General features: G+C 44.5%; 2 protein-coding genes across 7 annotated transcripts in view; both read right to left on the bottom strand.

Moving 5' to 3' along the window:
* LOC109866795 (FYVE, RhoGEF and PH domain-containing protein 4) overlaps positions 1–13186 on the bottom strand; it is a 107237-nt gene extending 94051 nt beyond the window's left edge. The window contains exon 1 of one of the 2 annotated variants that reach the window (XM_031801252.1): positions 12791–13186. In XM_031801252.1, the coding sequence (XP_031657112.1) occupies positions 12791–12872 (82 nt within the window). In that variant the 5' untranslated portion in view covers positions 12873–13186. The remainder of the gene's footprint in view (positions 1–12790) is intronic. The other variant, XM_031801254.1, reaches the window with a different exon arrangement.
* Positions 13187–13584: 398 nt separating this feature from the next.
* Positions 13585–26963, bottom strand: part of LOC109867000 (protein bicaudal D homolog 1) — a 77137-nt gene continuing 63758 nt past the window's right edge. For 2 of the 5 annotated variants that reach the window (XM_031801249.1, XM_031801248.1), the window contains 5 exons: positions 23859–25010; positions 23536–23687; positions 21763–21976; positions 18264–18336; positions 13591–15969 (listed from right to left, as the gene is read on the bottom strand). In XM_031801249.1, coding sequence (XP_031657109.1) covers positions 18283–18336; positions 21763–21976; positions 23536–23687; positions 23859–25010 — 1572 coding nt within the window. In that variant the 3' untranslated portion in view covers positions 13591–15969; positions 18264–18282. Of the gene's footprint in view, positions 15970–18263; positions 21977–23535; positions 23688–23858; positions 25011–26963 lie in introns of all 5 variants that reach the window. The other 3 variants (XM_031801246.1, XM_031801245.1, XM_031801247.1) reach the window with 2 other exon arrangements.

Genomic DNA, 26963 nt, shown 5'->3' with positions numbered 1-26963 from the left:
CTTTTCCCACCACTAAACGTATTGCCCACTAGGCTGGAGAAAAACACTTCCAGACAAACACGTCTGATAATAGTAGACTCATCCTATCAAATTGACCATTCACATCCTGGGTAAAAGAAACACACGGCTGAGGCTGCACTGTCAACTTCTCTTTATCTGTAGAAAACCAGTCATTGGCCAGATAGGAGGGGTATAATGCAATAACAGAGGATAATTTCATATGAACATAAGGTAAACCAAACCATGGGAAGCTATCTTTTTCCTTAACATCTAATAGAACAAACAGGGGGAAACAGAAGATATTCCATTGTATGTTATCATTGTATGTTATCAAAACCGGAAAGGGATTTTTTTATATAAAATATATATAAAATATATATATATATATATATAAAAAAGACAAAACAGACATAGAAACATAGACATATATACATAGACAAATAAGAATTTGTTCTTAACTGACATGCCCAGTTAAATAAAAGTAAAATAAATATTAAAAATATGTGATCGTGTCTCAATGTAATCAAGGTATTAAATTACTGTTATTTTGAAATACAATCTGTTTTTGGGCTTAGTTGTGATCAATTTGCTGTGTACAAATTATTAGAATTATGTTCCGGCCCCCCGACCAAAATCATCCCTCAGCTGAATCTAGTTGCCTACCCCTGACCTAGTGGTTGCAGACTCACCAATCCCTACCCCTGACCTAGTGGTTGCAGACTCACCAATCACTACCCCTGACCTAGTGGTTGCAGACTCACCAATCCCTACCACTGGTATTAATCAAAAGCATTTTATCAGAGACATTTTAGTGAGCATTCACTGCTATCTAGTGGAGTTGTTGGGAACTGGAATTATTAATTACACCACAGTTCAAAATAGGGGTACGGGTGTGTAGACTAAAACCCTCTGAGGAATATTGAAAGAGCTATATTACCCAGTTCCTGCTATGTGAGGAACACACCCACCTACCTCACTGTGATGATTTATTCCCAGAGGGAAGGGAGGGCTTCTCGGCATACCAATAATGTGAAATAATAGGGGTTGACATGATTTTTCGATGACTATCCCATCCTCTGTCCCCCATACATACAAAATCTGTAAAGTCCCTCAGTCAAGTATTGAATTTCAAGCACAGATTCAACTACAAAGGCCAGGGAGCTTTTCAAAAGCCTCAAAGAAGGACTGTGATTGGTAGATGGGTAACAATAACAAATCAGCATGGTCAAGTTAATAATTATGCTCTGGATGATGTATTAAACCACACAAAAACATATTTTTGATATCTCAGATTGTTCTGCCAACAATATACTCTACAACTACAGTACATCACATTTCCAGGGTGGACTCTGCTACTTTTTAAGTTATGATACATGAGCACCACCAACACAGTGAATAGATTCAAACACAGGAAAATAGATTCAAAGTGAACTCCCTCTGTTGGTGATTTGCTGAATGTACTGTACAATCTGTTAGGTTCTAATTTTGAGTAAATAACTCACGGACACTAGAGAAGTTTAACCAAGTTTAATTCCTCCCAAAGGGTCGATAGAGCTGGATTCAGACAAAAAACATTTCACACAAGCACTGATATTTAACCCTTTCTCCTATGCTGAGTCTCCTCCTCCACATCTGAACAGCCAATGCATCTCTGTTGCTAGACAGAACCTTAGTGATATCTGTTCTTCCTCACTTCATCTAACCTGACCTCTACCCCAAAGTGCTCACTCCTCCCCAACTCAAGGCTGTCATGGTTATTGATACCAGACTGTGTCTCTTCTCCTCTCAGAGGATCCCTGATGGCTAACAATAACTTATCCTGACATAATGTAAACGTTATGCATTACACTCTCTCCCTCAGTGACATTGTTAGTTTCCAAGATCTCCACGCGTCTCCCATTATCAATGCCTGCCACATGTAATCACATGTAATCACTTCCCTGCACTCAACACATTCCAAGCATTCCACTATATACCTTCCTCCTATAACCCTTAACTTCTGGTGTAGAGCCTCTAAACCTTAGCACTCCATCAGTGACATGAATAAGTAAATTTTCATATTCTCAGAACCCAACCAATCCTAAAGGAGGTGTGATTGGTTAATTACCTGTAATGTAAGTTTCTATGTATAAAATGGATCATATCCCAAAAAGTAATAGAGAGCCCACTCTGGAAATGTAACTTGTTTGAAGAGTATATTGTTCCTAACAATATGTTAAAAAATATATATACAGTATATATTTAAAAAAGCTAAATCAGAAAGTGTACCTTTATTATTATGAATAATAATATTTATAATCTTGAATAAATTAATGAGAAAAAAATTATCCAGAATATAGGCCTAGTCCTTATTATAGGACACACTATAAGGAGTACAATGACACCAATATGTTGTCTGTACGGTTCACGGATCATAGGGCTTTACAGGAGACATGTATAGTTCTAAAAAGGGCCTAAAATGGCCAGTTTCATCATGATTTTCACAAAACAACTACAGTGGGGCAAAAAGTATTTAGTCAGCCACCAATTGTGCAAGTTCTCCCACTTAAAAAGATGAGAGAGGCCTGTAATTTTCATCATAGGTACACTTCAAACTATGACAGACAAAATGAGAAAAAAAATCACATTGTAGGATTTTTAATGAATTTATTTGCAAATTATGGTGGAAAATAAGTATTTGGTCACCTACAAACAAGCAAGATTTCTGGCTCTCACAGACCTGTAACTTCTTCTTTAAAAGGCTCCTCTGTCCTCCACTCGTTACCTGTATTAATGGCACCTGTTTGAACTTGTTATCGGTATAAAAGACACCTGTCCACAACCTCAAACAGTCACACTCCAAACTCCACTATGGCCAAGACCAAAGAGCTGTCAAAGGACACCAGAAACAAAATTGTAGACCTGCACCAGGCTGGGAAGACTGAATCTGCAATAGGTAAGCAGCTTGGTTTGAAGAAATCAACTGTGGGAGCAATTATTAGGAAATGGAAGACATACAAGACCACTGATAATCTCTCTCGATCTGGGGCTCCACGCAAGATCTCACCCCATGGGGTCAAAATGATCACAAGAACGGTGAGCAAAAATTCCAGACCACACGGGGGGACCTAGTGAATGACCTGCAGAGAGCTGGGACCAAAGTAACAAAGCCTACCATCAGTAACACACTACGCCGCCAGGGACTCAAATCCTGCAGTGCCAGACGTGTCCCAGTACATGTCCAGGCCCGTCTGAAGTTTGCTAGAGAGCATTTAGATGATCCAGAAGAAGATTGGGAGAATGTCATCTGGTCAGATGAAACCAAAATATAACTTTTTGGTAAAAACTCAACTTGTCGTGTTTGGAGGACAAAGAATGCTGAGTTGCATCCAAACACCATACCTACTGTGAAGCATGGGGGTGGAAACATCATGCTTTGGGGCTGTTTTTCTGCAAAGGGACCAGGACGACTGATCCGTGTAAAGGAAAGAATGAATGGGGCCATGTATCGTGAGATTTTGAGTGAAAACCTCCTTCCATCAGCAAGGGCATTGAAGATGAAATGTGGCTGGGTCTTTCAGCATGACAATGATCCCAAACACACCGCCCGGGCAACGAAGGAGTGGCTTCGTAAGAAGCATTTCAAGGTCCTGGAGTGGCCTAGCCAGTCTCCAGATCTCAACCCCATAGAAAATCTTTGGAGGGAGTTGAAAGTCTGTGTTGCCCAGCAACAGCCCCAAAACATCACTGCTCTAGAGGAGATCTGCATGGAGGAATGGGCCAAAATACCAGCAACAGTGTGTGAAAACCTTGTGAAGACTTACAGAAAACGTTTGACCTCTGTCATTGCCAACAAAGGGTATATAACAAAGTATTGAGATAAACTTTTGTTATTGACCAAATACTTATTTTCCACCATAATTTGCAAATAAATTCATTACAATTCCTACAATGTGATTTTCTGGATTTGAAAATTACAGGCCTCTCTCATCTTAATAATCATTCATCATAAAAATCCACCTCTCTAAAAACAAGTCTCTCACCGTTGCCGCCTGCTATAGACCACCCTCTGCCCCCAGCTGTGCTCTGGACACCATATGTGAACTGATTGCCCCCCATCTATCTTCAGAGCTCGTGCTGCTTGGCGACCTAAACTGGAACATGCTTAACACCCCAGCCATCCTACAATCTAAGCTTGATGCCCTCAATCTCACACAAATTATCAATGAACCTACCAGGTACCTCCCCAAAGCCTTAAACACGGGCACCCTCATAGATATCATCCTAACCAACTTGCCCTCTAAATACACCTCTGGTGTCTTCAACCAAGATCTCAGTGATCACTGCCTCATTGCCTGCATCCATAATGGGTCAGCGGTTAAACGACCTCCACTCATCACTGTCAAACGCTCCCTGAAACACTTCAGCGAGCAGGCCTTTCTAATCGACCTGGCCGGGGTATCCTGGAAGGATATTGATCTCATCCCGTCAGTAGAGGATGCCTGGGTATTTTTTTTAAATGCCTTCCTAACCATCTTAAATAAGCATGCCCCATTCAAGAAATTTAGAACCAGGAACAGATATAGCCCTTGGTTCTCCCCAGACCTGACTGCCCTTAACCAACACAAAAACATCCTATGGCGTTCTGCATTAGCATCAAACAGCCCCCGTGATATGCAGCTGTTCAGGGAAGCTAGAAACTATTATACACAGGCAGTTAGAAAAGCCAAGGCTAGCTTTTTCAAGCAGAAATTTTCTTCCTGCAACACTAACTCAAAAAGGTTCTGGGACACTGTAAAGTCCATGGAGAATAAGAACACCTCCCAGCTGCCCACTGCACTGAAGATAGGAAACACTGTCACCACTGATAAATCCACCATAATTGAGAATTTCGATAAGCATTTTTCTACAGCTGGTCATGCTTTCCACCTGGCTACTCCTACCCCGGTCAACAGCACTGCACCCCCCACAGCAACTCGCCCAAGCCTTCCCCATTTCTCCTTCTCCCAAATCCAGTCAGCCGATGTTCTGAAAGAGCTGCAAAATCTGGACCCCTACAAATCAGCTGGGCTAGACAATCTGGACCCTTTCTTTCTAAAATTATCTGCCAAATTTGTTGCCACCCCTATTACTAGCCTGTTCAACCTCTCTTTTGTGTCGTCTGAGATTCCCAAAGATTGGAAAGCAGCTGCGGTCATCCCCCTCTTCAAAGAGGGGGACACTCTTGACCCAAACTGCTACAGACCTATATCTATCCTACCCTGCCTTTCTAAGGTCTTCGAAAGCCAAGTCAACAAACAGATTACCGACCATTTCGAATCTCACCATACCCTCTCTGCTATGCAATCTGGTTTCAGAGCTGGTCATGGGTGCACCTCAGCCACGCTCAAGGTCCTAAATGATATCTTAACCGCCATCGATAAGAAACATTACTGTGCAGCCATATTCATTGATCTGGACAAGGCTTTCAACTCTGTCAATCACCACATCCTCATCGGCAGACTCGACAGCCTTGGTTTCTCAAATGATTGCCTCGCCTGGTTCACCAACTACTTCTCTGACAGAGTTCAGTGTGTCAAATCGGAGGGTCTGCTGTCCAGACCTCTGGCAGTCTCTATGGGGGTGCCACAGGGTTCAATTCTTGGACCGACTCTCTTCTCTGTATACATCAATGATGTCGCTCTTGCTGCTGGTGAGTCTCTGATCCACCTCTACGCAGACGACACCATTCTGTATACTTCTGGCCCTTCTTTGGACACTGTGTTAACAACCCTCCAGGCAAGCTTCAATGCCATACAACTCTCCTTCCGTGGCCTCCAATTGCTCTTAAATACAAGTAAAACTAAATGCATGCTCTTCAACCGATCGCTGCCTGCACCTGCCCACCTGTCCAACATCACTACTCTGGACGGCTCTGACTTAGAATACGTGGACAACTACAAATACCTGGGTGTCTGGTTAGACTGTAAACTCTCCTTCCAGACCCACATCAAACATCTCCAATCCAAAGTTAAATCTAGAATTGGCTTCCTATTTCGCAAACAAAGCATCCTTCACTCATGCTGCCAAACATACCCATGTAAAACTGACCATCCTACCAATCCTCGACTTCGGCGTTGTCATTTACAAAATAGCCTCCAATACCCTACTCAACAAATTGGATGCAGTCTGTCACCAAAGCCCCATATACTACCCACCATTGCGACCTGTACGCTCTTGTTTGCTGGCCCTCGTTTCATACTCGTCGCCAAACCCACTGGCTCCATGTCATCTACAAGATCCTGCTAGGTAAAGTCCCCCCTTATCTCAGCTCACTGGTCACCATAGCATCTCCCACCTGTAGCACACGCTCCAGCAGGTATATCTCTCTAGTCACCCCCAAAACCAATTCTTTCTTTGGCCGCCTCTCCTTCCAGTTCTCTGCTGCCAATGACTGGAACGAACTACAAAAATCTCTGAAACTGGAAACACTTATCTCCCTCACTAGCTTTAAGCACCAACTGTCAGAGCAGCTCACAGATTACTGCACCTGTACATAGCCCACCTATAATTTAGTGTATTTATTTTATTTATTTAGCTCCTTTGCACCCCATTATTTTTATTTATACTTTGCACATTCTTCCACTGCAAATCTACCATTCCAGTGTTTTACTTGCTATATTGTATTTACTTTGCCACCATGGCCTTTTTTTGCCTTTACCTCCCTTATCTCACCTTATTTGCTCACATCGTATATACTGTTTATACTGTATTATTGACTGTATGTTTGTTTTACTCCATGTGTAACTCTGTGTCGTTGTATGTGTCGAACTGCTTTGCTTTATCTTGGCCAGGTCGCAATTGTAAATGAGAACTTGTTCTCAACTTGCCTACCTGGTTAAATAAAGGTGAAATTAAGCAAATAAAAAATATAAAATATTTTTAAGTGGGAGAACTTGCACAATTGGTGGCTGACTAAATACCTTTTTGCCCCACTGTACATATACAAATGTAAAAAGCATATCATACATCCTTCCTCTCAATGAAGTGTCTATGTGAGAATTGCCAGAGCAATCTGACACAAATTAAAAAACCTTTTGCCCTAAATAAAGCCTTTATGTTTGGTGCAAATCCAACACAACTACAGGAGGTTGGTGGCACCTTCCTTGTGGATGATGGGCTCATGGTAATGGCTGGAGCAGAATCAGTGGACTGGTATCAAATACATCAAACACATGGTTTCTATGTGTTTGAGGACATTCCATTTGCTCCGTTCCAGCCATTATTATGAGCCGTCCTCCCCTCAGCAGCCTCCACTGAACACAACACCTCACTGAGTAACTGCCTCTTCATTTTCTAGCATGCCCATCATGGTATGGGTATGCTTGAAATCGGCAAAGACAGGGTGTTTTTTCTTCCACTTTAAAAAATAAAATAAAATAAATTAAAAAAATGTACCCCTTTTTCATGGTATCCAATTGGTAGTTACAGTCATGTCTCAACGCTGCAACTCCTGTACGGACTCTGGAGGCGAAGGTCGACAGCCATGCATCCTCCGAAAAACAACCCGCCAAGCCACACTGCTTCTTGACACAATCCCCACTTAACCTGGAAGCCAGCCGCACCAATGTGTCGGAGGAAACACCGTACTCTTGGCGACCGTGTCAGCGTGCACTGTGCCCGGCCCGCCACAGAAGTCGTTAGTGCACGATGGGACAAGGACATCCCTGCAGCCAAACCCTCCCCTAACCCAGATGACGCTGGGCCAATTGTGTGCCAGCCCATGGGTCTCCCAGTCGTGGACGGCTGCGACACAGTCTGGACTCAAACCAGGATCTCTAGTGGCACAGCTTGCAACTGAGCCACTCAGGAGGCAGGAGTTTTATCTTCCACTTTGACATTACATAGTATTTTGTGTAGATCAATGACAAAATACAATCACAATTAAATTAATTTCAATCCCACTTTGTAACATAACAAAATGTGAAGAAATCCAAGTGGGGTGAATACTTATGACACCCACTGTACCTGTATATTCCATAGAGATGTACTGTTACATTCCAAGAGTTACAGTATTGATAGTCATAGCTTCATGCCAAAACTTGAATCCCACATAGAATCGAAATCACATTGAGACTTGGATGGATGAAATCAACGCATTCAATTATTATTAAGAGAACACTCCAATAAACATTCATTGACTTTGTGGCAATTTTTTTTAAATTGACCTTGGGTGAATACCTTGAACATGCAGGGCCTAACTTAAAGCATGTGATGAAGATCAATGTAGTCTGGCTTTGACTCTAACCTCATGATATGGGCTATCAGGGGTTTATACACAGTCACATGCTCATACCAAAGCAGGAGCGCAGAGAGAAAACACAAAACCAAAAAGCACAGAAAGCACAGAGAGCATTAGCGTAGTAACCTAAACTATAACCTGTTCAATAGGGCCTCCGTGGGGAAACCTGAAGACCTCTGGTTCCTCATTCTGACAAACTATCATTCATACATTAGTCTATGCAGAATGATGCAGTTGCAGGAAGGCTGTCACTGTAATTCATGGCTAACAATCAATGAGGTGGTAATAACCCATGTTTATGGCATGCCAACTTAACAGACTATAATAAAGTTCTGATATTTATAATGAACTGAGTGAGTTGTGCAACACCAGGGTTTGAGAGTCAGTTAAAGCTAGTTGAGAGAGACAGAGGGCTCAGCTCAGCGCAACAACCACCACAATAACAATGCACCACAGAGCCATTGATGCATCCAGCCCAGCTATGCTATCCCAGGGTGCCCTGCTCCTTCCCAGGGCAAAGGGAACACAAACAGAACCTTTGTTATGGCCCCAGAGGATGGCATCATACTAAGGCCAGGCGACCAGACAACACTTTTAGATCCAGCTACTTGCTGTCTGTGGTTAATGAGGGAAATTTCACACAGCAAGCAGAACAATTCCTAAGATGCCAACAAACAAAAGTGCGGTGCAGGTGTTAAACTGACACATTATAGCATGATGGCTGGAGATATTGGACATACACAGAAAATCAGTCTTTGGACCATATGGGGAAGAGTGTGTTTACAGGAACCACGGGGATGCACATCTCAGAGGAGTTAAACCGCAGGGGGATCCAGCACATCACAGAGTCATATGGTGAATCAAATCAAATGTGATTTGTCACATGCACCAAATACAAAAGATGTAAACCTTACAGTGAAATGCTTACTTACAAGCCCTTAACCAACAATGCAGTTTTAAGAAAGGTGTTAAGTAAAATATAGATAAGTAAAAAATTATAATTAAAGCAGTAAAAACTAAAGCAGGAAGCACCAGTGAATCGGTCAATAAAGAAGTGGTCAGATGATGCAGATGCTACAGGACTGCTTTGCTAGCACAGACTGGAATATGTTCCGGCATTCTTCCGATGGCATTATGGAGTACACTACTTCAGTCACTGGCTACATCAATAAGTGCATCGATGACGTTGTCCCCACAGTGACTGTACGTACATACCCCAACCAGAAGCCATGGATTACAGGCAACATCCGCACTGAGCTAAAGGGTAGAGCTGCCGATTTCAAGGAGCGGGACTCTAACCCTGAAGCTTATAAGAGATCCCGCTATGCCCTCCGACAAACCATCAAACAGGCAAAGTTTTAATACAGGACGAAGATTGAATCATACTACACCGGCTCCAATACTCGTCGGATGTGGCAGGGCTTGCAAACTATTACAGACTACAAAGGGATGCACAGCCGCGAGCTGCTCAGTGACACAGGCCTATCAGACGAGCTAAATGACTTCTATACTCGCTTCGAGGCAAGCAACACTGAAGCATGCATGAGAGCATCAGCTGTTCCGGACGACCGTGTGATCACGCTCTCTGTAGCTGGTGTGAGTAAGACCTTTAAACAGGTCAACATTCACAAGGCCGCAGGGCCAGACGGATTACCAGGACGTGTACTCCGAGCATGTGCTGACCAACTGGCAAGTGTCTTCACTGACAATTTCAACCTGTCCCTGACTGAGTCTGTAATACCAACATGTTTCAAGCAGACCACCATAGATTTAGTGAAAATCACCATGCCCAGGAACACTAAGGTAACCTGCCTAAATGACTACCGACCCGTAGCACTCACGTCTGTAGCCAGGAAGTGCTTTGAAAGGCTGGCCATGGCTCACATCAACACAATTATCCCAGAAACTACAGACCCAATACCGTCCCCACAGATCCACAGATGATGCAATTTCTATTGCACACCACACTGCCCTTTCTCACCTGGACAAAAGGAACGTCTATGTGAGAATGCTATTCACTGACTACAGCTCAGCGTTCAACACCATAGTGCCCTCAAAGCTCATCACTAATCTAAGGACCCTGGGACTAAACACCTCCCTCTGCAACTGGGTCCTGGACTTTCTGACGGGCCACCCACAGGTGGTAAGGGTAGGTAACAACACATCTACCACGCTGATCCTCAACACAGGGGCCCCTCAGGGGTACGTGCTCAGTCCCCTCCTGTATTCCCTGTTCACTCATGACTGCATGGCCAGGCACGACTCCAACACCATCATTAAATTTGCAGACCACACAACAGTGGTGGGCCTAATCACCGACAACGGTAAGACACCCTATAGGAAGGAGGTCAGAGACCTGGCCATGTGGTGCCAGGATAACAACCTCTCCCTCAAAATGATCAAGAAAAAGGAGATGATTGTGGACTACAGGAAAAGAAGGACCGAGCACGCCCCCATTCTCATTGACGGGGCTGTAGTGGAACAGGTTGAGAGCTTCAAGTTCCTTGGCGTCCACATCACCAACAAACCATCATGGTCCAAACACACCAAACAGTCGTGAAGAGGGCACAACATTGCCTGTTCCCCCTCAGGAGACCGAAAAGATTTGGTATGGGTCCTCAGATCCCCAAAAAGTTTGACAGCTGCACCATCGAGAGCATCCTGTCTGGTTGCGTCACTGCCTGGTATGGCAACTGCTTGACCTCTGACCACAAGGCACTACAGGGGGTAGAGCAGCAGGTGACTATAGAGCAGCAGGTGACTGCAGGTCAGAGGAGACGCTTGAGGATGACTCATGACTGATCACATGGTGTCTCTGAACTCTACAGTATTACCTCACCTCTTATAGAGTCTGCTGCTGGCTCACCCCACTTGATTTAATTAAGTAACATCTAATTTGTCTATTTCCGTTAGTATGAACTCAGCCTTAAAGGGTCACCTCACCACTCTCTCCTGGAGGTGACATTGCCCAAAGGCAAAGTTTTCACCAAACAGAAGGCACGTAGTCTATAGTTGGCTCTGATTTCAATAAAATATTTGCAATGCTCCATGTTGTTTGCACAACCACATTTAATCTCCCCACGACAGGGAGAGACAAGACTGGGCCATGTAAGTGTTCCACCCCTCTCTCTCTGTAGCATGCCTAGGCACAGGCTGGACAGACTCTCAGTAACAACAGAAAGAAGGAACACTAGTCAAGGGGTTGAAATAGAAAACTATTTGAGGCATTAAAGAAATTACATAACAGGTTAAGGCATGTCTGCAACCTTCCCCCTCATACATATCTGACTGTTCAGCAGTCAGCAGTCTAGTGCAATGCAATCCCCTCTCTGTACAAACACATACTACAGGTGTGTTGGCCATTCCATACTTTCACAATAGCTCAATAGCCTAGCCCAAGATTATGGCAACCATTTATGTTCACCCAATGACTAGGTTATGTTCACCCAATGCTGCAATAGTTTGTGTCGGGGCACTAGGTTCAGACTGTTATATCTGGAGTATTTCTCCTGTCTTATCCAGTGTCCTGTGTGAATTTAAGTATGCTCCCTCTAATTCTCTTTCTCTCTCTCACTCTCTCTGAGAACTTGAGCCCTAGGACCATGCCTCAGGACTACCTGGCCTGATGACTCCTTGCTGACCCCAGTCCACCTGGTCGTGCTGCTGCTGCTCCAGTTTCAACTGTTCTGCCTGCAGCTATGGAATCCTGACTTGTTCACCTGACGTGCTACCTGTCCCAGACATGCGGTTTTCTCTCTCTCTGCCCCACTGTCTCTAACTGCCCCACTGTAACTGCCCCACTGTCTCTAACCCCCGCTGTCTCTAACTCTGAATGACTGGCTATGAAAAGCCAACTGACATTTACTCCGGAGGTGCTGACCTGTTGCACCCTCTACAACCACTGTGATTATTATTATTTGACTCTGCTGGTCATCTATGAACATTTGAACATCTTGGCCATGTACTGTTATAATCTCCACCCGGCACAGCCAGAAGAGGACTGGCCACCCCTCAGAGCCTGGTTCCTCTCTAGGTTTCTTCCTAGGTTCCTGCCTTTCTAGGGACTTTTTTCCTAACCACCATGCTTCTACACCTGCATTGCTTGCTGTTTGGGGTTTTAGGCTGGGTTTCTGTATAGCACTGTGACATCGGCTGATGTAAAAAGGGCTTTATAAATACGTTTGATTGATTTATGATGTGCAAGGTATGTGAAACAGTACATACAACTACAGTAACACGATAAGATTGTTAAAGTAATAGTGTGGACGGACAGTGAAGCCAGGCAACAGAATCTCTTTTAGTTTCTATGTGCACATGCACAAAAGTAAAACATGATCACTGTGATGGAATAGCCAAAAGCAAACCCTAACATTTCACAGTATCAAGGCACTACTACACACGTTATTAGACATGTTACACCAAATATTACACTCACTGTACCCAATGTTGAGGATCTTAGTTTTATATGTTTTCTGGCCGTTTGAGCGAAACACGCCACTACCAGCTACGCACCGTCGGTCAGTCACTCACCTGAATATTCATCATGCTCCATGTCGGATTCGACAAAAGTTCGGGGTTTCCTCCGGAAGGCGACCCGTCTGAAGTCGTCCATGTCCTTATCCTCTGTTCCAACATCGAAAAAGATTTACAGAGTGAGCAGCTCTATCGGGTAGTCGAGCCTACTCGAGCACTAAAATGCACAATTAGCATTCAACATATTAGGCTACAGTTAATTTCATTCCATGTCAAACAATATTCCAACTAATCATCGACCGCAAAATGAAACAAACGTGTTGAAGGTGTCACTGGCAAGTACACATATATTTTCCCAGATAGCCACTATAAACGCTGATGACAAAGTCCAAAGTCAATGCGTTGGTGCGTCCGCTCTACGCTCCCCTAAATCATCATGATCCGTTTATCTCTGTACAATCACCTTCAAGCAGACTATTTCAAACCCCGCCCTGTTTCACTGTTGCAGACTGTATCCGTTGCTCTGATTGGAGGAGGAACCCCCCCATCCCCGTTCGATATGGAACAAGATAGTGATCAATTATTGCAATATGAATATCGTGCTGGTTGTAGGAAAACAATAGATTACAGAGAGAACGTACCACTTCCTTGAATAGCTGAAAGGTGTTTTGCATACAATCTAATGTAAAATAATGACAGGTTGTGCTGTGCCTGTGGTATTGACTGTAATAAACATCCATAATGATAAAGTAACACTTCCAAATAAATGGAAACTGTTATGAAATGGATGACATACATAAGGTTATTAGGACCATCATACTTGAGAAAAAAGACTCAGCCAATACAGTCCATATTACTCCAAGACAGTTGTTTTTATTTGGTAATGAAGCCAATGTTACACTGTTTTAAATGGAGTAAAAAATATTAACAAGAAACCCAATACAGTATATTGCTGTCTTTTAATTGCTTTTTTCTTTATTGATTAGTGTCTCTAACGCCAGGGCACTGTACTGTATCGCCATCTTCCAATGATGAAGGAACTTGCGCAACAACCAAAGGAGTAGTCTAAATGTTCTCCAAACACCAGTCACTAGACTAGCTTTGAACCTCACTCCTCTTCTTCATCTTCTTCTGTTCCACCCAAGGTTTCATAATACAAACAATGTGGTTGCAAACATGCTTTCACCAGCACCAACTGTGTGGATTCTAAGGGTGATTGTCCTTTGTGGTTACAGTATACACGTCTCACCAGAATAAACCCAATTAAGTTCAATAAATCCACCGACATTTGTGAATGAATGAATAGAGAACTGTAAGAAAAATCTATCACAATGCATCTGGCTCCAATCTATAAGGAACTAGGTGTTCAGATTCCCCTTCAATAAAGCTGACTAGTTAAACATAAGACATAATCATTACTATCGACTCAAAGGAAAGAGAGAAAGAGATACAGTGGATGTGAATCATGCAACTCAAACATTAGCTACGTCATCAGCACAAACACACGGTTTGTTCTTGGCTCTTCTTACATTAATGTTTCAACTAGGTTAGCCAGATCATCAAAGCTTTATACAAATTGATCTGAAGGTGTAAGCGTGTGACTCACAAAATCCTTCCTATATCCTGGAAGACTTTGGTATTCATCACTGTTCTCAGCCTGCTGGTTAGTGTCATGATATCATATCCGACAAAGCCATATACAGGGTAGATCTATACATGGCTCTGATAACCTGAAGAGAGATGCCTGGATCGAGATGTCCACTGTTATTTCTTCAATGCAAAGTCCTTATTGTGCTTGTAAAGAACAATGTTTGGAGGAGAAGGTAGTTTACCTTTGGTTTGAAACTACAGTATTTCATTCATGCCCCAGCATGATATTTGGTTACCGTCATTTCCTTTGGGTTAGACATTAAACAAGCAATCTCTGACACATAAACAATGCCATGTTTAAGAAGAGCGAATTCAAATGCCTTATTTAGACAGAAACATGATACTAGGGGTCCACAGCATGGGGGGATTGTGTTATCTGAAATGTGTTAAAACTAAACTGAGGAGGGGAGTCTTGTCACACAGATCAGGGTCGAGTCAACTGGTGCAATTCTAAAGGCTTACTAACCCAGATGTCACCTCCTCATCTCCTACCTTTAGTATCAGATTGTCTATGTCAAATCCGATTTCACCTACATGACAACATAATCAATCACCTCAGCAGTAACTGTGGTAAAAAAAAAACGGATGTAAAAAATATAATCTTTGTCTTGCAAAAAAGTTGTATAAAAAAAGCATCTCAAGTGTAGTGATGTTAGATTGGTAGTTAAAATCAAGAGGGGGGAACTATCTCTGGAAGATGGCCACCGAGAGAGAGGAGCTATCCAGGAAGAACCACTAAGACGGTGACAATCCCGTGACTTTTTGTTGTAGTTTAAAGATAATCCTATTGTGTTCCTGTTTCATCTGGAGAAGAAGATGTATGTTTTTCCTTGGAAGATTTTCATTGATTATGTTGGAGTGTTTGTGTTGACCAAATGCCCTCAATAGAGAACTGTGTTCAATCAAGAAAACCTACTCCTGACTCGTTTATTCCACCTTCCCGCTTTAGAGTGACGCCCAATTACTTGATCTGCTCACAGAACATAACAGCCATAGTTTAGTAAGTCTAAACACCACAGCAATAATACTCATTTTGAATTTAATTTTAAAGAATGACCAACAATCAAATGATATCACAAAACACAAATATGAACAAAACACAAATCAATAAATAACCAAGTCAGTTAAATAGATAATAAATAATCATATAGATACAATACATCGTTTAAGTCAATAATATTTGCTAGTCTGGCGTGTGCACTGCAGTCCGGTCCTCCAGTCTACCTTTTCTGGACAGGATCTGACGTCATTTCAGCCCAACCAGTGAGGAGCACCGCAACCCTCATCTTCTCTGTAACCCGACCAACCAGGAGAAAGTGTGGCCTGTGGAGGCGGGGCTTACTGAGGGAACACAGAAGTGGGATGCCAGGTTGAGTGAGATGGGAGACAGGAGTCTCTGGTGCTGTGTGTCTCCAGGAGGCCTGGGCCCATGGGTAGGAGCGCACTGGCTAGATGCCTAGGGACCTGGGGGGTGATGCTGCTGGACCAGGCTGTTGAGTGGGTCCAGGGGGCCTCTGCTGCTGCTGGAGAGGGGTGGTGTCTGGTCCTCCTGGAGGGCTGTCACAATGTTCGGACTCGGACATGGACTGCGAGGAGGACGGGAGGGAGAAGAGAGTAGAGCGAAAGAGGACAGGATAGCAGGGAATATAGTAAAAAGGACATGTATCCCAATGATGCTATAAAGTGCTCAGAAATCAACAAACAAACAAATAGGAGAGACCAAAACTGTTCCCAGAAACAACAGCGATGGAAATTGTTAAAATTTCAGGAAAGGTGAAGCACATTTAAAATATTTTGGGAGAAGCGACTTGGTCAAACAACACTACGAATAAGAAAAGAAATAGACAGGACAGTAGATTTGTCAGCAGTTACGCATTTGCCTGTAGTGACGATTCAGAGGCAATGAGATACCTACTGTATGGGTGGGTTATAGAGGGCTGAGGTTGGGGACTGTAGTGAGATGAACTAGTTAGTTCTGTATGAAACGGATCTAGGACTGCATTAGTAGAAGAAGCAGAGTATTACTGGTGGCAAAAGTGTCATGCAAAACCAATGAATTTGCCAACAGCAATATAGCCATTATCCTGCTCAATAGTACAAAACAGTTTAATGTGGCTAAGTTATAAAAACCAACGCCTCACCCTTTTACTCCATGTGCTGTGAGAAAAATACACACGTTTCACGTCTTAATGAGTTAGTTAATAATTTGTGTGTGTGTGAACTATTATACAGATACCCGTGATGAAATGTGTTTGATGAAACAACTATAGTTAATTAATTCATATCTGTGTCTTAAAGGTGCAATGCAGCCCTTATGATCTCAATATCAAATAATTTCTGGGGAACCTTACTGTGATTGTTTTCAATTCAAATGGTCAAGAACAACCAAGAAAAGAAAACAACTCTCTGGGAATGGTTTGATTGGGGAGGGGAAACTGAAAACTAGCTGTTATTGGCAGATGTTTGGAACTCTTTTTCTTATTGGCGTATTAACTTATTTGCCGCCTGGTGATGTCACCATGCAGGCCACAACTCCATCCCACCAAAACAGGCAGAAATTCCAGGTACTATTTTCAAACAGCTCTTACACTAAAAGGGAATTTCATGATTTTCACAATTTCACAGTATTATTCCAACCTCATAGTGTGGAGATATACAGTGAGCTACAAAAGTATTGGGACAGGGACACATTTTGTTTTGGCTCTGTACTCCAGCACATTGGATTTGAATTGATACAATGACTATGAGGTTAAAGTGCAGACTGTGAGCCTTACTTTTTGTACATAGTCCCCCCGTTTTAGGAGACCAAAAGTATTGGAACAAATTCACTAATATGTGTATTGAATTAGTCAAAAGTTTGGTATTCGGTCTCATATTCCTAGCACGCAATGATTACATCAAGCTTGTAACTTTACAAACTTGTTGGATGCATTTGCTATTTATTTTGGTTGTGTTTCAGATGATTTTGTGCCCAGTATAAATTAATGGTAAATAATGTATTGTGTCATTTTAGAGTCACTTTTATTTCTAAATAAGAATAGAATGTGTTTCTAAATACTTCTACATTAATGTGGATAGTACCATGATTACAGATCATTCTGAATGACTCATGAATAATGATGAGTGAGAAAGTTACTGATGGACAAATATCATACCCTAAGACATGCTAACCTCTCACCTTTTTTGAGGGGGTATGATATTTGTCGGTCTGTAACTTTCTCACTCATCATTATTCATGATTCATTCAGGTTTATCCATAATCATGGTAGCATGCACAACGTAGAAGTGTTTAGAAACATATTAAATTATTATTTACAATAAAAGTGATTCCAAAATGACACAATACATAATTTACCATTAATTTCTATTGGGCACAAAATAATCTGAAACACAACCAAAACAAACAGCAAATGCATCCAACAAATGTGTTGAGTCACAAGCTTGATGTAGTCACTGTGTGCTTTCAATATGGGACCAAATACTTAACTTTACATTACTTTAATACACATAAGTGAATCTGTCCCAATACTTTTGGTTCCCTAAAATGGGGGGGTATGTAGAAAATGTGCTGTAATCCCTAAACGGTTCACCTGATATGGATGACAATACACTCATATTAAAGCCAACAGTCTGCACATTGTTGGATTTCAAATCTAAACTTTTGGAGTATAGAGCCAAAATAAGAAATAAATGCTTCACTGTCCCAATAAGTGTGGAGGGTACTGTATATAAAATACAGGAAAATTATGTTTTGACTGCACTGGGCCTTTAAGAACCAGCCATGTGGGGCATGCTGTGTATATACTGCAGGTCAAAGGCACAAGTAGTGCGAGTAAGAGAAGTGGAAAGAGATGTAGAGCTCAGGCCTCTGGGACGTTACCTGCAGGCTATGGAGGCTCTTAGTTGTGGGGAGAGTGACGATACTGAGGCAGAGGCAGCAGGCTGCTGACAATCTATGAGAAACTGATACATTAGACAGATATACAGAGTGGTGACAGTCAGGGTTAGTGGGACAGACAGACACGCGGGTGGACAAAACGGGAGGAAAGACTTGTCAGGGACAGAGACACAGTGGCCTCGTCATGTAATAACTCAACATGTCTGAGGAGAGGACGTCAGTTGGGAAACATTCTGCTCTCTTGTGGAGTAGAACATGAGAGCATATTGCATTATAATGTTTATGCTTTTAGCAATCTCTCTTGTAATTGCTTTCATTTTATTGGAATATCACATTTTGCAAGTTAACATCTTACTGTAATACAGTCCATTTGAGTTAATACAATTACACATTCTTATGTTTTTTTAAAATTATTTATTTGTCTAGAAAGTAAATGAATAATGCTTTCTACAGTCAGACATACCACAGAAGTGCATTTTGTGTACTTTTTATTGTGAGAATTGTTATTTATGTTTATATAAGAGTGAGAAAGATAAAGAAAGAAAGAAATAGAAAGGGAGAGAGATAGAGAGAAAGAGAAAGAGAGCTCTCTGTTCATTTTGCAAGGCCAATAATGGGCTTGTGCATCACTGAATGACTGCTCGTTATTTAAGACCAGCCTCATCTGACCCAACTGACAAGGCCTTCCTCTATCCATCCCCCGAGGAGGATGGACAGCACTATTAACGTACAGGACACACACAAGGAAACACACAGACACACATAGAACATTTACGCACAGTTTCAAATCCAGTCATGAAATATTTCTGTGCTGCACCAAAAGGAGACAAACAAACAAAACCAAACCACTATCATGGTGGCTGTCAGTAATCAACTGCTGCTCATGTACGGCTAGGGGCTAAAAACAAATCAGCATATTTAGATCAGATGAGTTATAATATCATACACAAATATAAGACATGAATGAATGAATGACCCTGCAGCCTTGGGTTTCATTTTTATAGAGTCAAAGTCCAACCAATGTTATGTCACAGGGATTGGAGCTGAATGTACATGGACATTCTTCACCTCTTTTTGTGTCAATAAAAACATTTGACCACTGTAGGAGCCAAAAGCCAATAACCACAGCTAGGTCAGTGTGAGAAGTAACTGGTAGACACTGACATCTGCTGGCACTACATGGCATGGGCATAGGGTTGATTTGGGGTGCTTTTCAGGGCGTGTCCTTTTCAGGGTGATATGAGCGTAGTAGGGCTGGGTGTGTGGTTAGGGTATCATAGAGAGGAGGTCACACTGGTTTCCATGCTGCTCTGAATGGTTTATCTGCATTTAAACCATTTATATACTTTCTCTTAGATCGGACTGAACAAAGTCACATGCATGCCACAACAAACATCTATCAACACTGACAGAAAAAGCATGACAGTTCATTCTCTCAGTTTCTGTCTCGCACACGCACTGTGTTTGCTATGTTTTCTATATTCATTATAGACTAAGGTCACAAGGAACAAGGAAGTCAAGCTATAGTGTACTTAGTATAATGTAGAGAAGGGACAATGGATTGTGGCTCTGAAATCAGGTAGAGCTTGGTCAGCCAGTGTATCTCTGTAGAGACGTGGAAGGGACTTCTGTCAAATGCTTTTTGCTCTAGAGTTGTGGAAAATTTCAGATTAATATTATACAATGGCTTGAAAATGTTAATCAATCATGGGGAATACAAACTAGAATGATTCCTTGAAATTTTTCTCATGACATTAATAATAATATGATTTGCAGTGTTATCAAAATTGTTTAATTGATAGACTGTGTCAGAGACTGCGTTTACACCACTAATTGGTCTTTTGACCAATTACATCAAATCTTTTGACGTCAGATCTTCTTCAGAGCTGATCTGATTGGTCAAAAGACCAATTTGTGAAAAAAAGATCAGAATTGGCCTACCTGTGTAAACGAAGCCAGAGAAGTACTGTAAAGTGGCCTACATAGTAATGTACCAATGAAGAAATAGATAAGGTTCCTTTGTATAATTTGCATCGCTGCCATCTCTGCTTAACAAAAGAAGATTCCCAGAGATTTAAACCAGGTTTAATATTTTCTGTGGCAAACATTCATAGGGATAGATCAGAGGAGGCTGGTGGGAGGAGCTATAGGAGGACAGGCTCATTGTAATGGCTGGAATGGAATCAATGGAGCAGTATCAAACACATCAAACATATAGAAACCACATGTTTGACTCAGTTCCATTCCAGACATTACAATGAGCCCGTCCTCCTGTAGCTCCTCCCACCAGCCTCTACTGTGATAGACTGAGGAATTCCAATGGCTATCAATGTGTTTCAGCTGTAACTGTGTAAATCGGCCACCGAGTGGCACCATTGGTCAATGAGGCCCACAGTACACGTGGTAGCTCTGCGCACAGTCTATAGATGGTTGGAAAAAGCAACGCATGTATTGACTACAAAGAGACTTTATCATATGCATTGAATACAACAGGGAAAATCAATTGCCTAAGAATGTTAATAGCCATTGGAAAAATAATTAGGTTGTGTGATATGAGAAGTATGTGCCAAGGGTGGGAAATACAAATACACAATACATTGTGTTATAGCGCATCAAATATCTCCAAAATGTACAAGTATCCCTCACACTATCTTAGCTCATTAAACACACCACATCCTCATACACTAAAATTCTACGTTATTTTTCATTAGAACTTCACATTTTCTAGTATATTTCTCACATACAGTATATTTCATTTATTCTCTAAATCCCTTTATTTACAGAAATGGACAATAGCAACTGTGGTGCCTTATGAGCCCAAAACTACAAAAAGACTGTTGAGTATTGTTTGCAGATGGAACAAGCTCTGTTGGGCTCCTTCTCATAGCCAATCCCTGAGAAGAGTGTCACAGTACTGCATAGGCATAGGTCAAGCCAGACACAGGAAACAGGAAACAGGAAACCAGTCTGTCCTCCTCTCTGTTTCCAACCCACCCCCCTGGACTCAGGGCTGGGGCATCTGGGAACTGTAGGAGCGAGGGACAGGGTTGCTGGGAGATGTGGCCAGAGCAGAGGGCCGAGGTGCGTCTTTTTGGGTACGAGTTCTCACCGACCCCGGCGACAAGTGTTGCCAAGTCTTGGGAATGGGTGAGCGGTAGGGAGACGCAGGGGCGGAGCTAGGAGAGTGCAGACCAGAGTCTCGACTGTTAACGAGTCGACAGAACTCTAAACTCAGCGACTCTGGGTCAATGATGAAGGTCTGAGTGCCTAGGGACCATTGGGGGTCACCCAGGGGAGGCAAGGAAGAGAACTGGGATGAGCCTCTGTCTGAGGCCGACCAGGGATTGGAGGACAGGGGCAGCTCCAGGGAGGGAGGGCTGCAGAGGGTCAGGGAGGTGTTGAAGGAGTGGGAGCTGGTGGAGGAAGGGCTGTGTATCATGGTAGGGCTGGTGGGAGCAGTGAGAGCGGCTCGTCGACTTACTTTGGGCGGGCTGTTCTTGATCTTGGGCACCTTTGTGCCGCGGCCGCGGTCCCTGGTCTGTTCGTGGTCAAACTCCAGGTCCTCCAGGCGTTGGGTCAAGGCCAGCTTCTGCTGGATGGCCATGCGGAGCAGGGAGTTCAGGGTCTTCTTCTCATCCTCCGCCGCTGCCAGCTGTCTCTGCATCTCATCCAGCTGAGTCACGTACTCATCACACCTAGGAGAGAAAGAGAGAGACAGAGCGAGAGAGAGACAGAGCGAGAGAGAGAAAGAGCGAGAGAGCGAGAGAGACAGAGCGAGACAGAGACAGAGCAAGAGAGAGACAGAGAGAGAGCAAGAGACAGAGCGAGAGAGGGACAGAGAGACAGAGCGAGAGAGAGACAGAGACAGAGCGAGAGAGAGACAGAGACAGAGCGAGAGAGCAAGAGACAGAGCGAGAGAGGGACAGAGAGACAGAGCGAGAGAGAGACAGAGACAGAGCGAGAGAGAGACAGAGACAGAGCGAGAGAGAGACAGAGACAGAGCGAGAGAGAGACAGAGACAGAGCGAGAGAGAGACAGAGACAGAGCGAGAGAGAGAGAGACAGAGACAGAGCGAGACAGAGAGAGCGAGAGACAGAGCGAGAGAGACAGAGCGAGAGAGAGACAGAGACAGAGCGAGAGAGAGACAGAGCGAGAGAGAGACAGAGACAGAGACAGAGCGAGAGAGAGACAAAGTGAGAGAGAGACAGAGACAGAGCGAGAGAGAGACAGAGAGAGAGCAAGAGACAGAGCAAGAGAGAGACAGAGACAGAGCGAGAGAGAGACAACGCAAGAGAGAGACAGAGTGAGAGAGAGACAGAGACAGAGCGAGAGAGAGACAGAGACAGAGCGAGAGAGAGACAGAGAGAGAGCAAGAGACAGAGCGAGAGAGAGACAGAGCGAGAGAGAGACAGAGACAGAGAGAGAGAGAGAGAGAGACAGAGACAGAGCGAGACAGAGAGAGTGAGAGACAGAGCGTTAGAGACAGAGCGAGAGAGAGACAGAGACAGAGCGAGAGAGAGACATAGCGAGAGAGAGACAGAGACAGAGCGAGAGAGAGACAGAGTGAGAGAGAGACAGAGACAGAGCGAGAGAGAGACAGAGAGAGAGCAAGAGACAGAGCAAGAGAGAGACAGAGACAGAGCGAGAGAGAGACAACGCAAGAGAGAGACAGAGCGAGAGAGAGACAGAGCGAGAGACAGAGCGAGACAGAGCGAGAGAGAGACAGAGCGAGAGAGAGACAGAGACAGAGAGAGACAGAGCGAGAGAGAGACAGAGACAGAGACAGAGCGAGAGAGAGATAGAGACAAAGCGAGAGACAGAGACAGAGCGAGAGAGAGAGAGAGAGACAGAGCGAGAGACAGAGCGAGAGACAGGGACAGACAGACAGACAGAGAGAGAGAGAGAGACAGAGCGAGAGAAAGACAGAGCGAGAGACAGAAACAGAGGCAGAGAGAGTGAGAAAGAGACAGAGACAGAGCGAGAGAGAGACAGAGGCAGACAGAGACAGACAGAGAGACGGACAGAGACAGACAGACAGACAGACAGACAGACAGACAGACAGACAGACAGACAGACAGACAGACAGACAGACAGACAGACAGACAGACAGACAGAGAGAGAGTGAGAGACAGAGAGAGACTAAGAAATACCCTTGTGCAAGCCGGGAATACACTGAGATCAAACTCATCCTCTTTGCACAGTCTTACACATCTGTGTTGTAATTAGCTGCATGAGATCCCAGAATTCCCCTCACCTGGTGGCGAACATGGCCCTGAGAGAGGAGAAGGTGGCAGCGTCCTCCTTCAGAGCCTTCAGCTCGTTCCTCAGCTTCATCATGGTCTCTGTCACCATGCACTTCTCATTCTCATACTTGCTCTTTAGATTAGCCAGCGCCACCTCTGCTGTCTGGAATAGAGAGTGGGTTAAGTTCAAATCAAGATATCAGATTTTAAACATGTGGTTTCGACTTTATATCTCTACCAAAAAAACAGGTCTAATGTAATGCTCTATGCAAAGGAACATTGATCAAACCTGTAGTGGCCAGATCTGGAACCACAGGTACTCAACCCTGCTCACCTGTTTGTTGGCTTTGAGCACCAGTCTTAGCGTGGCAATCTGCTCCCTCTTGGTGCTGAGGAGGGACTTGAGCTTGAGGATTTCCTCCATGCAGGCCTCCTTGTCCTTGTCGAACAAAGGGGCCAGCTCCCGGGCGGCTGCCCTCTGTCGAGACAGCTGGAGGGAGCGGTCCACGGCTCTCTGCAGGTGTTTGATCTGGTCCCTGATGATGGCGTTCAGGTTGTAGATGTTCATGGGCTCCTTACGCAGTTCTCCACTTGCCTCGGGAGGCACGGGGGAGGAGGAGGAAGGGCCGTTGGTGCCGTTGATGACCGGGGAGCCCATGAGGGAGCGGGTTGGGCTCCCCTGGCTGCCTGGTGCTGGGGACTCCCTCCCTGTTTCCCCGTTGTCCCCACTGGGGGATTCTTTGGAGGGCGAGTCTATGGGGCTCCGTGGGGCCTCGGTGAACCCAGCGTTGATAGCGGCGAGGCGTCTAGCCAGGCGGGGGGAGAGGAGTGCCCGGGGGTCCTCGGAGCCCTTGAGGCTGCCGCTGCGGGTGTTACGGCTCTGGCGGTAGTAGTCCAGCATGACGCGGTTGGGCGTCTCATTGTTGCAGAGACACACGTGGTGGTAGAGCTGGGCCAGCTCCTCGCTGAATGTTACCAGCTCGTCCTGCGCTGTGTTCAGCATGCTGTGGCTCTCTGAGGCGGTCTTTAGTTCCGCCTCCAAACACGCCACCCTATCGTGGGAATCGTGGCAGCTCTGCTCCAGCCGGTTGACCTGCTCATCCAGAGCCTGGACCTTCCCATCGTTGCTGCTCCGCTCCTCCCCCTGGCCCTCCACACACTGGTTATAGTTCTCCTTCAGGGCTTTTAGCTCCGCCTTCAGGTCGATCACCTCGGTTACTGCCACCTTGTACTTACACTCCAGGATGTCCATCCCGTGGATGTCCACCTCGTCGTCGCGGTGACAGGGCGAGGGCGACCCGTTGGACTTCTCAGACTCCTGAGAATCAGCAATCTCCTTGTCACTTTGGAGGTGCTTCATGACGTTGACGCGTTCGGTGAGGCGTTGGACGTTCTCGTGTTGCTCCGTCAGGGCGCTCTGCATGTGCTGCAGCTGGGTCTGGGACTCCTGCAGGTTCATCAGGAGGCTTGACTTCTCACGCTCCACCTATAGGTCGGGAGGACATACTGCAGGGTGAGGACCACTCAGACCAGGCCATCATTACCACAGACAGTTGAACGTATTTGTGATCAGTCATCATATCAGAGGAGCTAGTCAGCCATCCCCTTTTGGCTGACTATTGGAAGAGGCCCATGGAAACAAAGTCAAATTAATTATTGAAGAAAGTTTAGAAGCAGTCGAACAGCGAAACTTTCAATGAGTTCAGCAGTACAGTACGCTAGTCCCATAAATAACCCTGTCTGACTAGTGTGTGTGTGTGTGTGTGTGTGTAGGTTGCCATCTGGGACCTCAGATTCTACCTATTAGAACTGCACCACAGGTGAGCTGAGAGATTTCCACTCCACTACTGTGAAACCTGGCAAGAGATCGCTTGAAAGAACAGAATATTGTGTCTTATAAATGTGTGTCTGTTCCTGTCCTCTGACCAGACAACACCCTATAAATACAAAGGTACTGCACAGTCCCAGGTTATCTACACGTCTCTACAGACAGAGATAAAGGTAAAACAATACAAAGCTCAATCTGTAAATTCTCACACAGAACTGATCCACTGATTTGTATGCATAGCCATAGCATCAGAAATCAGATGTTTCATTTTTCACCCATTGAGAAAAAAAAGAGGTTTGGGGGCCTCTCAGTAGATATATAACAGGAATTATAATCTTGGTGGTACGAGCCCTGAATGCTGATTGGCTGAAAGCCATAGTATATCAGACCATATACCACGGGAATGACAAAACATGTTTTTTACTCTTGTAATTACGAAGATAACCAGCTTATAATAGCAATAAGGCACATCGGAGGTTTGTTATAAATGGATAATATACCACGGCTAAGGGCTGTATCCAGGCACTCCGCAATGGCGTTGCTGATAAGAACAGCCCTTAGTCATGGAATATTGGCCATATATCACACCCCCCAAGCCTTATTCCTTAATTATAAACCACTTTTATGTTTTAGTTTTATACCAGATATTCATCTCGTATTTGATATGGTTACCATTGAGGTTAAATTGAGTGAGTTTAATGTAATGCTTGTTGGGAACAGATATACATTACAGCACCGGGAGGATGACAAATTAAAGCAGCCCTCTACTGAAAGCAATTAAGAACCTGCTGTTGTCTACTTTAGGGATAATGGAACCGTGATGAATCCAAGAGGGGACATCCATTTATAGAGACATTCAAACCTCTACGGTAATACAGTTTGGATCCACAAATGTAATCATTCATTTCCCCACTGACCTGAGTAAGAAAAACAAGTAAGCTTTCTATTCATTGCTAGGCATTCTCTTAGACAGTGTGTGTGTGTTATCCCTCTGTACTCTTTCCTTGTAAGGGCTTCTATTCCTGTCCTCTGTCTCTAAGCAGTGTAGTAGTGCAGCAGCCTGTCTTTCCTTCTCTGCCTTCCTTCCACTCTCCTCTGGATCCTCTGCCCTGCTCAGCGCTGCAGCTCTGCTCTGCCCTGCTCTGCTCTGCTCTGCCCTGCGCTGCTCTGCCCTGTTCTGCCCTGCGCTGCTCTGCTCTGCCCTGCTCTGCTCTGCCCTGCTCTGCGCTGCTCTGCCCTGCTCTGCTCTGCCCCGCTCTGCCCTGCTCTGCCTTACTCTGCCCTACTCTACTCTGCCCTGCCCTGCTCTGCCCTGCCCTGCCCTGCCCTGCCCTGCTCTGCTCTGCTCTGCTCTGCCCTGCTCTGCCCTGTTCTGTTCTGCCCTGCTCTGCTCTGCTCTGCCCTGCTCTGCTCTGCTCTGCCCTGCGCTGCTCTGCCCTGTTCTGCCCTGCGCTGCTCTGCCCTGCTCTGCTCTGCCCCGCTCTGCCCTGCGCTGCTCTGCCCAGCTCTGCTCTGCCCTGCCCTGCTCTGCTCTGATCTGCTCTGCTCTGCTCTGCTCTGCTCTGCTCTGCTCTGCCCTGCCCTGCCCTGCCCTGCCCTGCTCTGCCCAGC

Source organism: Oncorhynchus kisutch, linkage group LG22, assembly GCF_002021735.2.
Source record: "Oncorhynchus kisutch isolate 150728-3 linkage group LG22, Okis_V2, whole genome shotgun sequence".
Taxonomy (NCBI): domain Eukaryota; kingdom Metazoa; phylum Chordata; class Actinopteri; order Salmoniformes; family Salmonidae; genus Oncorhynchus; species Oncorhynchus kisutch.
This window is presented reverse-complemented; position numbering and strand designations above follow the sequence as displayed.